The sequence below is a fragment of the Petaurus breviceps genome, unplaced genomic scaffold (genome assembly GCF_028583685.1).
Source record: "Petaurus breviceps papuanus isolate PSGF00001 unplaced genomic scaffold, PetGlider_PUasm1.0 140, whole genome shotgun sequence".
NCBI classification, from domain to species: Eukaryota; Metazoa; Chordata; class Mammalia; order Diprotodontia; family Petauridae; genus Petaurus; species Petaurus breviceps.
This window is the reverse complement of record NW_027185698.1, coordinates 17,493,401-17,507,260: the sequence shown is the minus strand read 5'-3', so window position 1 is coordinate 17,507,260 and position 13,860 is coordinate 17,493,401. Positions and strand designations below refer to the sequence as shown.

Here is a 13,860-nt window from a genome sequence, read left to right as displayed (position 1 = left end):
AAATAAAAGTTATAAAATTCAAGGTGTAGAGCTGGACTCAAATCCTGTACATTTTCTCATTTGTACAGCTAATGGGGAAAGCTTTACCATTTGATGGGATTGTTGTGAGGCTCAAATGAGATGATATATAAAAAATATTCGCAAACTTTAAAGCATCATAGAAACATCAATTACCATTACTAAATGCTGTGTTATGTTTACAAAAACCTTTGGATCTGTATGTGGTGAGTTAACACTGCCTTCATGGTCTGTTTCTGAGGATTGACAAATCCTCCTGTCAGTGGAGCTCTGTTGAAACAAAGTATCATTTTACCATCAACTCATTAGTCTGTTACTCCTACCTGTTACCATTCTAACAGGTTATATTAACATTCCCTTTCTACTTACTACTCATATCTAATAGGCACAGACCCCATTTTATCGTGAATTATGCGTCCAATGATGCAAATGAAATCCCTTCACTGCACATCTTGTGAAATTCCTGTCCACATATTTCCACAAATTCTTTTTCAATTATAAATGCCCCTTAACAATGTATCTGATACCACTAGCATTAATTAGCTCCAGAAAAACAAGAATGGTATACCAAACAACATTATAAGGAGTAATGAGTTCTACAGAAAGTTGAACAGAGATACTTGGTAGGGTCAGATTATATTACTTCAAAATTATATTGGTCAAGCAACTCTGTAAGTATATAATACTTATATACTTTTTATTATATTAGTCTTACTGACATGCTTACTATGTTAGCATTACATACTTCCATTAGTCATATACTTACAAATAAAATGAAATATATTATAATCAAAATCTAACCCATCCATATAAGGCTTCAAGCTCTATTTCCCTATGGCAAGTAAACCTGTAATAAGATATGGGGGTCTCGGGCCTGAATTAGTTGAACCACATGGCTGCTGGGGGTGGGTGTCTAGCCCTGAAGATTAAATGAACATGGAAGCAGCCTTACACAGCTGTACTGACTAGAAAGGCATAGAACTCTCCCTGCTAGCACTGGGCTGGGAATGAATGAGATTACATTCTCTTCAAATGGAAATAAATAACTTTTTGTGCGCTCCTGCCCTTGAACCAGCTAGAGGCAGGGATCGAGAACCTTGGGCCGCATGTGGCCCTCTTAAGTCCTCAGGTACAGCCCTCTCACCAACTCCAAAATTCACAGAACAAATCCCTATTAAAAGATTTGTTCTTTAAAACTTGAACTCAGTCAAAAGGCTGCATTCAAGGACCAGCAAGTGATCTAGAGGCCACAGGTTCCCCACCCCAGGCAGGCAATAGTAGTACAGAGACTGACATGATTTGAGTTGTAGAAATCAGAAAGAAGTGTGTTTCTTGTCCTGCCGCAAATAAGGTGTTCAAAATTCTACTTGGGGGGAGGGAGGAAAAGGGTGCCACCCTCTACACACCACACAAAAGCCATTTTCAAAAATAAAATGAATATCCACCTCAGTACTCACATTCTACACAGTAATATAATAAGTTGAAGTAATAAGCATTAAGAGCTATCATCTTTCATTATACCAAGAAATCTCAAAATCGACAAAAAATAAAAGGAGAAACACCAGAGTAGTAACATAAGGAGGATGATAAATCACATCTCATAATTTACAAAAAGTTGCCAAAAGGAAGATCTCTGGTCCATCTATGTCATGCTATGGGAACAGTTTGCAGCCTGGAATTTTCAAGTTGTTTTTTCCTTACTATCCCCGACCATCCTGACATCCACCTTTGAATCAAGCAAACTGATAAGAGAAAGGTGTTCTCATGATCCCTTAAATCATAACTGGAAAATATTTTAGATTCATTCACAGAGTAAAAAATTATGAAGTTCCTGTTCTCCATTGAGGTTACAATATGCCTGGGGAGATAAGACATATTCACAGTTCTACAAAGAAGAATTCTAGCAACATGCTTTATATCAAAGTTCATTATGTGAGGAAGAAATCACATAGATGGCACAGGACTATATATATATATATATATATATTTTTTAGCAATTGGGGTTAAGTAACTTGCTCAAGGTTACAAGGCCAGTTATTATTTCTGGGTGTGGTGCTGAGTATCCGAGCCCGGATTTGATCCAGGTCATCCCGACACTGGAGCCTGTGCTCTTACTTGCTGAGCCACCTGGCCGCCCCTAAGCAATTGGGGTTAAGTAACTTGCTCAAGTTTACATGGCCAGGTGTTTCTGGGTGGGTGCTACAGGACTATATTTCAAAACAATGAAAGGAGTTTCAGTAGAGAAATTACTGAAACAACATGAAATGTACTACGGCTGGAGGAAAGTGGTGAAAGCCCAACCTATTCTATGGCAGAGTACTAAAAGAAGCTTAAAGAAGGAATGTAGGACTACTGGGAATATACCACAACAGCCAGATATGGAAGCTTCTAACAATGGGATAAGGCGATAGGGACCTTCAGAAGTTATATCCTGATATTTTTTCTCACTTCCCTTCTCCCTCCCATTCCCATCCAATTTAGCTACTACACACTAGAACTGTGATTTCAAGATGCTACCTGGTCTCTCTGCACAATAGACATGTCCATGTTTTGTGATTGCTTTTTAGGGGATAAAATATTTCATTTTGCAAAAAAAGAAGAGGCTTAAAGGCTTAAAATCTACAAGTATGGTTAAATGTATGTAATCTTAAGCTATCACTTAACCTAGGACATCGTTTCCTAATTCCAACTATACTAAAGACTGACAAAAGAATTTAAGTCTCTACCTTAGAATATTCTGCCTTAGAAAAGTCTAGGCAGAAAGCATGAACTAAAGTAACCAGTCAATCATTGAGCATTTATTAAACACCTGCTATCTGCCAAATATTGTACTAAGTGCTGGGGACACAAAGAAAGGCAAAAAAGTCCCTTCTCTCAAAGAGCTCATGAAGAAGACAATATGCAAACAACTACGTACAAACAAGATATATACAAGATGGGACTTTAGCTCAGACTTAGAAGACAGAGATGAAGGAGGAAATTCTAGGTATGACTGCCATCCAGAGGTGGAATGTTCTGTGTGAGGAATAGTGAGGACAGTGATACTGGATAGGAGAATACATAGAAGGTAGAAAAGTGTAAGAAAACTAAAAAGTTTAGAAGGAGCCAAACTATGAAGAGCTGTACAAGATGAACCATGGATATAGCTGATCCTGGAATAAAGAGCCACTGTGTGTGTGTTTGTCCTGAGATAAGGACACTAACCAGATTATATACAAGCTACTATCACACTCCACATGTGAGGTGATTAAGGGCCTGAACAAGAGGGTGACAGCATCAGAGGATAGGAGAGGTATACATGAGAAACACTATGGAAAGTATTCTTCAACAGGACTTGATGACTAAATGGATGGGGGGCAGGGACCAAGGAATGGAGGATGACATCTAGGTCGTGAGCATGGGTGACTAAGATGACAGCACCCTTGCCAGTAATACGGAAGTTGGAAAAAGGTAATAGTTAGGAAAGGACTGGAGGAAAAGACAACGAGTTCAGTTTTGGACTAGTTGAATTAAAAATGTCTAGCAGGGGTGAGGAACCTGCAGCCTCAGAGCCACATGTGGCCCTCTAGGTCCTCAAGTGTGGCCATTTGAATCCAAACAATGCAAGGATTTGTTCTGTGAAGTCTGAATCCAGTCAAAGGGCCACATTTGAGGACCTAGGGGGGTACAGATGGCCTCCAGGCCACAGCTTCCCCATCCCTGGAGGATATCCAGTTTAATCTATCCAACAGGAAGCTGGAGATGTGAGACAGAAGATGAGCAGAGAAGTTAGGGCTGAACAAGTAGATTAGAGAGTCAACTGCATAGAGATAACTGAAACTGTGGAAACTGAAGAGATCACTAAATGAAATAAACAGAAGAAAAAAGGGCCCAGGACGAGCACTAGATAAAGATCTAATAAAGATGGAGAACAGAGTGATCAACAGCGTCAAAATCGTGGGCTGCAAAAAAAGTCAAGAAGGATGAGATGACTGCAAAAAGGTCATTAGATGTGGCAATTAAAAGTTCATTTCATATTTTGGAAAGAGCAGTTCAAAATTGGATGATGACGTTAGAAGAAGGGATCAAGAGAAGTAGAAGACACAGGGCATAAGAATAAGTCAGTTGTTTTGGTTTTTTAAAGAAATAAGGTCCACAGAAGGGGGCAGGGGTGCTTTAAAGGTCATTTAGTCTAGTAATTTTTTTTTAGAACCTCAACATGATACTGATGGCTGTTCTATTAATATACAATGTAATGTTTTCAAAAGAATATATTTAGTGGCACAGTGAATAGAGTACTGGCCCTGAAGTCAGAAGGACCTGTGTTCAAATCTGACCTCAGACACAACACTTACTGGCTCTGTGATCTTGGACAAGTCACTTAACCCCAATTGCCCTACCCTCCCCCTTCAAAAAAAAAAAGCAAAGAAATGAATATATTTAATCATAAAGCATCTATGTTACTTGATAAATATTAATAGAGGCACAAGATATTACTTTTTCCATAAATCATGTGTTTGCTTTTTTATTACACTGAGTCACTTAAAGAGAAGGACCTCTTGCAATAATTCCACACTGTTGGGGCGGCCAGGTAGCACAGCGAGTAACAGCACCGGCTCCAGTGTTGTGATGACCTGGGGATCGAATCCTGGGCTCAGACATTTAGCACCCACCCAGAAATACTTGGCCGTGTAACCCTGAGCAAGTTACTTAACCCCAACTGCTTAGGGGCAGCCAGGTGGCTCAGCGAGTACGAGCACAGGCTCCAGTGTTGGGATGACCTGGGGATCAAATCTGGGCTCATATACTTAGCACCACACCCAGAAATAACTGGCCATGTAGCCTTGAGCAAGTTATTTAACCCCGATTGCTTTAAAAAATAATAATAATTCCACACTGTTAGAAACCACTGATATTGTCCAACCTGCACTGCTTCATTTTATAGAAGAACCTGATGCTCAAAGAGGTTAAGAGATCTGTTTAAGTTCAATTTCACAAAAGTAGCAGGATCAGGAATCAAACACATGATTGGGGAGGCAATATGCTGCTGTGGAAAGAACAATGGCTCTGAAGGTTTCAGAGGACTTGGGTAGACTGAAATCCTGGCTGACCCTTACCACCTGGATGAAACTGGGCAAGTCACTTAATCTTTGTGGGTCCCAGGTTTCTCACCTAGAAAATGAGGCATTTGTATTAGATGGGCTCTGAGGTCCCCTCCAATTCTAGATTTATGATCTTAAGCTTTGCAGTCATAGAAGAACCTTCTGGGTTTGCATGACAGGAGAATGAATAATGAACAATAGCTAACAAGTATATAGTGCTTTAAGGTTTGCAAAAACATATGTATTTTTTCATTTGATCCCCACAACCCATACTATGACTGACATTTATTCAACAGAATATACAATCAATCAATATAAATGACATCGGATCCTTCTCTACTATGATAGACAAAAGAGAATCAAAGAAACTATCCCCAGAAAAGCAGAAGACAAATGGAGATTTACCATCAATTTTACCTAGAGCCTAGCTTATTTACCTTTGAAAAGGCAGAGACAAAGAAAAGCAACATTTCTGAATAGCTGCAATGGCTCTCCCTAGAGTGAAGATTTTTGTGTTTTAAACAGAACAACTAACTTACTTATAAAGGAGCATTGTTCTCAGAGTTAACTGAGGCATAACAGTTATTTAAGCACAAAAATGATTTATACAAATGAGAAAGTGCTTTAGGAATTCAAGAAAGAACACCTTGACAGATGATAAACCCACTTCCTTTTCTTCAAAGAATATCCCTACTACTCATTAGTAGCTTCCAGCATAAAGATCATTTTCAAACCAAATTTAAAAGGAACCAACTCATAAAATAGGAATTACTACAAGAAATTACCGAGATCAGCTAGTCCTATGCATTCATTTTATTTTTAATAGCTATCATTTTCCCCCGAATTACATGTCAAAACAATTTTTTAACATTTGGTGTGTTGTTTTGTTTCTTTTTTAAAGTTCTGAGTTCCAAATTCTATCCCTCCCTGCAATGATAAGCAATCCAATGTAAGTTATACACTTGCATCATGTAAAACATTTCCACACTGGCCATTTTGTACAAGAAAACTGGAAGGGAGAGGGAAAGGTAGGAAGAGAAGGAAGGTATAAAGGGAAGGAATTAGGAGGGAGGAAGGAAGGGAAAGAGTATTCTTCAGTTTGTACTCAGACAATATCAGTTCTCTGGTGGTGGATAGCATGCTCTATCATGAGTCCTCTGGGATTGTCTCTGATCCCTGTATTGCTGATAATACATCTAACTTCCTGGCCAATAAAAAATTTCCCTTTCCTTTAAAAAAAATTGGAAGGAGAGAGGAAGGAGCAAGGCTTTCAGCGTATTTATTGGTTATTTTAGGTTTGGAGTAAGGAAACTGCTTAATTGTCTGAAACTTACTTTATGCTAAAATGCATGGTAGATGGGGGGGGGGGGGCCAGAAGATACTAATGACTATCCAAGATATAAAGTTACAATTACTTCAGATCTTAGCCAGTCAAGTTGGACAAAGAGAAAAATTCAAACATTTATTAAGCATCTAATGTATGCAACACTGTATATGTGAAGGGTATCTGTTCTGACAGTTAACTCAAATTGACAGTGCAGTTTGGATTTTGTCCCACTTATTATGCAATTACAAACAGCCTACTTCGAGTATAAAATATGATAAAACCTTTTAAATTGCCTTGCCACCTTTTACAGTGGGAACTGTAAAAGAATTTTCATTTCATGAACTGTGATGAGAACTATAGGACTGAAAATAGGAACAATTCATGTGTTTTATGAGTTTATACAAGTAGAATCAATGATATTTAAACAGCCTTCTCAAAATAAAGTCTGATTTTTAAGATAAATACTACAACTTAGTTCACGTCATAAATCTAAGCTTCTTAATATTGAATATACCAATGACAAACATTTTCTTAACGTGACCTCATTTCAAGAATGTTTTATTGGTGTGCTGCAGCACATTGTTGCTAAAATCTAACCTTTCTAGCTAATTCTAAATTTATGTTCCTAGGACTTCTAGATAGATGCAGGTAAAAACTGGGGTGGGGGGGAGAGCAAGAAGGGGAAAAAAGGGATGTAATACATGTTGACTAGTCTACTAGTAACTTATGATCCAGGCACAGAAAGAGAAACATATATTACCTGTATCTATTAAGGCAGAGACTTTTGGAAGTGGCACTCACAAGGCTACATTAAGTGTGAACCATTAAAAAGAAAAATCCACTCACCAACAGCCAGGATTTTAAAAACAAACGTGAAGAACTGAATTTAAGTCAATTAGCAACTATGAAAAATTCCTGAGCACTATTCACAGTGCTAAAAGATGACAATCAATGTATAAAAGTTGCCAATCCTCTGGAAAGATCCAAGAATGATGGAAGTTAGGAACCTCAGAAATCATCTAATTCAACCCCACATTTTAAACATGAATGTAAACGGAGTCTCAAAGTTAAATGGCTAGCTCAGAAAATTCCTATATGATGTTTCAGAACTAGTGTCTTAAATTACAAAATGCAATTAGAATGTTTTGGACAGCCAGTTAAAGCAACAATAGAAAAATAATTCAACTGCTTTCATCACTTGTCCAGGGAGGAAAAAGAATAAAAAGTGCCCAAATACAGTGTATTACACCTAATAGGTTATTCCTTAAGTGTCCTTTGCTGGAGCACCCCACTGCCCCATGTCCAATCCAGCCTTCTTAAAGGTGAAAGCAGGTCAAAGCAATGTTCCTTTTCTCTCTATATACCCTCCCTCCCAGTGATTTCATCAACTCTCTAGGGCTCAATTATGACCTCTATGCAGATGATGCTCAAAATCAATATATTGAGTCCTAAATGTCTTTCCTCATCTTCAGTCCCATATCACCTACTGTCTACTGGACATTTCCCAGAGGATGTCCTAGTACATAATTCAATGAAAAGCAGTATGTCCAAAACAGAACTGTCCTTCCTCTCTAAACAGTGCTCTTCCAAACATCTCTACTTCTGTCAAGGGCACTATTCTTCTTGTCACCCAGGTTAGCAACCCTGACTCTTCATTCTCCCTTGTTCCCCATATCTAATTAATTGCCAGTGAATTCCACATCTATCATATCTCTAGAATCTTCCTCAATTCACATGGTCACTACTCTTCACATCACTCTAGAAGATGAGAAAAATCTTGTCTCTACTTGCCATTGTTCACATTATTCCACTGTTCACATATTGGCCAAAGTGCTATTTGATAAGCACAGGTTTCACCATACCACACTCCTATTTATAAAGCTCCAGTGGGGCTCCCTATTGTTTCTAGGATACAATACAGACTCCTGTTTGTAACCTTTGAAAATCTGTTTTCATTCTACTTGTCTAATAAGTATACAAGTATTACTCCTCTTCATGCACTCTTACCTTCCAGTCATACTGGGTGGGTTCCTTGCTGTCCCACATACATACGTTGGATTATAAATCTAGAGCAGAGGCTACCTAGTTCAATCCTCTCATTTTATAGATGAGAAACGTGAGGTCTAGGAAGGCTAAATGTCTTGCTGGAGGTCACAATACTGTAAGAGAAAAGACGTGAGCCCAGGACTTCTGGCTTCAGAGACACTCTTTCCACTTATCAGCCTTCATCCCATCACCTATTTTCAGTGCCTTAAAGAAGGCTGTACCCCACCCGTCCCCAGCCCTATGCCTGGAATGAACTTCCTTTTAAGCTCCAACTCTGAAAATTTCTAGCTCTCTTCAAAGCTCAAGTGCTTGCTCCTACAAGAAGTTTCTTGACATCCCTCATTCCCAGAATTGCTGTCTACTATGTCTATATTACACATTTACTTATATGTGCTTGATATTTCCTTTGATAGATATAATCTCCTTAAGGGAAGGAGCAATTTCTATTTTCTATTTTTATCTATTGTGTCTAGTACAGAGTTGGTGTTTTCATACTTACTAATTATCCAACATCACTCAGATTAAATTTGGAGTAGATCCAGGACTCAAACCCAGGTCTTCTCATTTCAAATCCAGAGTTCCTTTGACTAAATTACACTGACCCTTCAAAGTGAATTTGTATAGCCCTTTCTGTTGTATTATATACAGCCAAATGGATTATTATCATTTTATAAAGATGAAGTCTTACTTCTATAGATCAAGACTTACTGTATAGGTGATCCCAAGAGCTGAAAACTTTTAGACATGTACAATTTAACTCAAAGTAAATAGGTCAAACTGACAGTATCTAATAACTTTAAGGTTGAATTCTGAAAATTCACTGTTCCTAGGGACTCTTTAAGCAGACATAATTTAGCTACATGGACATGAGACATTACTGCAAAGATGCACCAACCACTACTGCTCTTAAGGAAGTGAATTTAATATTCCCTGTAACATAAAGCCTGCCTTAACATATGTTAGTTTTAGTTTCTCAAAATACTTTTAACAAAATACTTTAACAAATTTGGTTTTCTCCCTACAGGAAACAAAGTCACTTCCATCCCTAAGGATGACAAAAGCAGTCTGTTCTGCTTCAAAAATTTAAGAGCCTAGTGTTCTCTCCTTCACTGGGATATTGTAGATAACAATTTCAGAACTAAAGAATTAAAGGCCTCCAAGAAACAAACTTTTCAGAAATTAAAAAAAAAAACACCCTAGAAATACAAGTAAATTTATTCTAAAGTTGTGAAACTTCTTGAAAAATACTGAAATGTGATATATTCTGTTTTAAATATTCAAAAACTAGATAACAAAAACTTTTGAGTAAGAAATCCCTTCCTGCTTTATTCTACACTTTGATACCAGAGAAATCACAATCCACTTAGCATCAGCCTGGAGTAAGCACAAGATCAAATGTTTAAAGGGGGGGAAAAGGTATAATTTACCTTAAACTGCAGAATAAACTCAGTGAAATTGTTAATTGGAGGCAATTAGCTTTGGCATTTATAGGATCACAAAATCAAAAGTTCGAAGAGACCTTATAGAACAAAACCCTTATTTTAAAGCCGAGGAAACCTACTAAGTGACTTGTCCAAAGTCAGAGGTGAGTAGCAGGGTTGGGGCATTGAGTGGGCACAAATAAACAACAGAGGAATGATTTTGTTGCTTAATTATACCAATAACCTTAGATCTGGGATGTAGAATATTACTCATTACACAAGCATTTAAGTACCTATTATGGGCAAGACTATTTGAATGAGTTTTAGGAAAATCCATACCATCTCTTCTCCAAGAAAATGCAGGAAGAGAAAACAACCTGAGCAAATACTTAGATAGAAATGTGACCTACAAAAAATTTGCCTTCCAAATGGGTGACTTTAATGTGCCCAAAGTTTCTAGAAAAGGGAAAAAAAAAACCTTAAAGACACAACTAAACTTCTGGTTTCAATGGACAAGCTGCAAATATGAGACTTTACTACTTCAGATTTCAAAATATTCTGGATAAGAGTTACAAAAGCAGTGGATAAAAATGCCAAAGAAGGTAGTGTAATTATACCAGATCTCAAATTGTATTATAGAGTGGTAATTATCAAAACAATCTGGCACTGCCTAAGAAACAGAAGTACCAGATCTCAAAGTGTATTATAAAGCAGTAATTAACAAAACAATCTGAAACTGGCTAAGAAACAGAGTGGTGGAACAATGGAATAGATTAAGTACAAATTACTTTATAGTAAATGGCCATAGTAATCTAGTATATGATAAATCCAAAGATCCAAGCTTTTGAAACAAAAACTCATTATTTGTCAAAAACTGCTGGGAAAACCAGAAAACAGTTTGGCAGAAACCACATATAGATCAACATCTCAAACCAATGCAACCAAAATTAAAAGGAAAGCAGAAAACTGGGGGAAAAATTTTACAAGTATTTCTGATAAAGGTCTCATTTCTCAAATATATAGAGAAATGAGTCAAATTTATAAGAATACAAGTCATTCCCCAATTGGTAAATGGTCAAAGAATATAAAGTTTTCAGACAAAGAAATCAAATCTACTATAGTCATAAAGAAATGCAAATTAAAACAACTCTGAGGTACCACCTTATACCTATCAAGAGTGGCTAATATAGTAAAAAAGAAAATTTTGGATGTTGGAGGGAATACAGGAAAACTGAAACACTAATGCTTGGTTGATGGAGTTGTGAACTGATCCAACTATTCTGGAAAGCAAATTCCAACTATGTCCAAAGGGCAACCAAACTGTGCATACCTTTCATCCAGCAATACCACTGCTAGGTCTATATCCAAAAGACATCCAAAAAAAGGAGGGAGGAGGGAGAGGACCTATGTACTATATTTGTACAAAAAAAGTTACAACAGCTCTTTTTGTGGTGGCTAAGAATTGGAAATCAAAAGGATTAATTGGGGAATGGCTAATAAACAAGCTGCAGTCTTAACTGTAGTAGAATATTATTGTGCCATAAAAAATAACAAACAGGAATGATTTCAGAGAAACCTGAAATGACTTAAATAACTGATGCACAGTGAATTGAACAGAACCAGGAAAACACTGTACACAGTAAGTGCAATACTACTCGATGAAGAACTGTGAATGACTTAGCTATTCTCAGCAATACAGCGATCCAAGACAATCCCAAAGGGCTAATGATGAAGCATAATATCAGTCTCCGGAGAAAAAGCTGATATTGACTGCAGACTAGAGCATGTTATTTTTCACTTTCTTTCATTTTTTTCCTCTTATTTGAGTCGTCTTGTACAAAATGACTTATATGGAAACGTTTTACATAATTGCACATGTATATCTGATTGCTTACACTCTCAGGATGGGGAGAGTAGAGAGGCAGAATTTGGAACTCAGTACTTTAAACAAAAATGTCAAAAAATTAGAGGAAAAAAATACAGCAGTGGATACCACAAGAGGTGCTTCCACTGTTGCCCGAGTATGACCAGGACCAAGCTTTCAAACTAGTACCTGCAAAACCAGAAGACCGCGGGAGCATGGCCTATGAAACGGAAGTTGTCCTCTTTCAGTATCGATTTTGAATGGATACAGCCCAACCAAGCTCCCGCCAGCAACACCGACAGGCAAGCTCCCGGACCCGGCGTCTGCTGCTCGGGCCTCGGCGAGGGTGAGCGTGTGTGGACACGCACTGCATACACTCTCACACACATACCACGCGCGCGCGCCCTTCCCCCACGACCTCTCCCCATCGCGCCGCCACCCCCCACCCCCCAGGATCGCACCCCCAGCGGCCCACGCGCTGCTCTCCCTTTCCTGGGCTCGGCCTCGGTTCACCCGGGAAGACCCAACCCTCTCCATGGCCTCCAGCTTCTTGATTATCCGGAAAGACAGCCGGGGAAGGAGGAATTCCCGGGCCTGGAAAAATCGCTCCACCCCACCATCCCGCCGTGGCCGGAGAGATTCGGCCACGAGGCTCCCCGATTCCCCCGGCAGGCCTTGCTCCCCAGCAGCTCCGAAAGGCCTGGGAAAGGAAGAAAACTCGTGCCAGGCCCTCCGGCCTCCGCGGCTGGGGCTGGGCCTGGTGCTGGCGCCGCCACCCGCGGGGGTCCCGGGAGAGGAAAACCTCCCCCGGGCCGCTTGCCATAGGATCCAGATCCGAAAGAAAATTCCGGTAATCCCTGGCTCGGTCTAGTCCAGCTGAGACCTCGCCTCCGCCCGCCCAGACATCAACAAAGGCCGGCGTTCCCTCCCGCCTCGGGCCGGCCTCGCTTACCCATCGGTCCCCGCACGTTTCTTGCCGGAGGGATAATCCTCCCCTAAGTCCAACCGATGCCTCTTGGACATGGTCGCGCTGGCACAGCAGCGATGGAAGAAGAGATTTTAAAAGGCGAGAGAGGGAACGAGATGAGAGGCGACCGGCGGCAATAGGGAAAAGGGCGATCCTTCGTTCGGGGCCGCCCCCCCACCTACAACAGCCTCCGCCGTGCGGCCAGGACCAGAAGGTAAAATGGCGGCGGCGGCAAGGACCGGGCCTGCGCGCGCGCCTCCGTCGCGTGCGTGCGTGCTTTGGTGCGCGCGCGCGCCGCGCCGCTCCTCGCCGTTTCTCTCTCGCTCATTCGTCCAGCCGCCCGCCGTACAACCCCCTCCCGCCTTTTGCTGGGAAGAGGAGAGGAGGGGGAGGGGCAAGAAATCGCCGCCCTCTAGGCTTGTCGTGATGGGGCACGTAACGCGAAAAGGCTGCTGGGAAGATTACCTCGGTGTCACCTCCACCCTCTCTCTACGAGAAGGAAAACCTTGGAGAAGTGGCGGGAGGGTTGGGGGGGGGAGCCCCACGTGTTGTGGAAAGTTGGGCTGAATGAAAGGATAGGGCGGTGCAGGCACAAAAAGGTGGAGTCCCCCTCCCACGCTCACCTGCCACTTTGTTGCCAGCCGGAAGAGCGTGGGAAAGGACCCTCTCCCCTCCGCGCCTGAATTTCCTCGTTAGATAATGAACCTCAGTAGGGGACCTCCCCTGCCATCCAGCCCCGGAATCTACGAGCAGTTATGGGCTGCCCACTGCCTGCTAGCCAAGAAGACCCCAACAAAGCAGACATTCAGTGGGGGGAACCCACTACCTCCAGACCCAACCCCAACCCATTCCAAAGGATATGAACAAACTTCCCAAAAGAAAAAACAATTAAAAGTCAATAAGCATGAACAAATACTCCAAACCACTATTGATAAATGAAAGTCAGCTTCACATCCAGTAAACGTTTAAAGTTGACAAAAGGTGGAAATAGTTCATGTTGGAGGTATTGTGGGAAAACAGGCATGCTAATAAAACCTAGTGGGTGCAGCTGTAGTCCAACCATTCTGGAAAGGGACTTAGAATTTTGCAGTGACTAAAGTGTCCCTATCCTTTGATCCGTAGATCCTAGGGCTGAG

General features: G+C 40.5%; 1 protein-coding gene across 1 annotated transcript in view; it reads right to left on the bottom strand.

The window, feature by feature from the left end:
- The window catches only part of DHX15 (DEAH-box helicase 15), a 76,819-nt gene extending 63,816 nt beyond the window's left edge, over window positions 1-13,003 (bottom strand). Inside the window, exon 1 of the mRNA XM_069069074.1 lies at window positions 12,710-13,003. Coding sequence (XP_068925175.1) covers window positions 12,710-12,780 — 71 coding nt within the window. The 5' untranslated portion in view covers window positions 12,781-13,003. The remainder of the gene's footprint in view (window positions 1-12,709) is intronic.
- Between the last annotated feature and the right edge of the window lie 857 nt (window positions 13,004-13,860).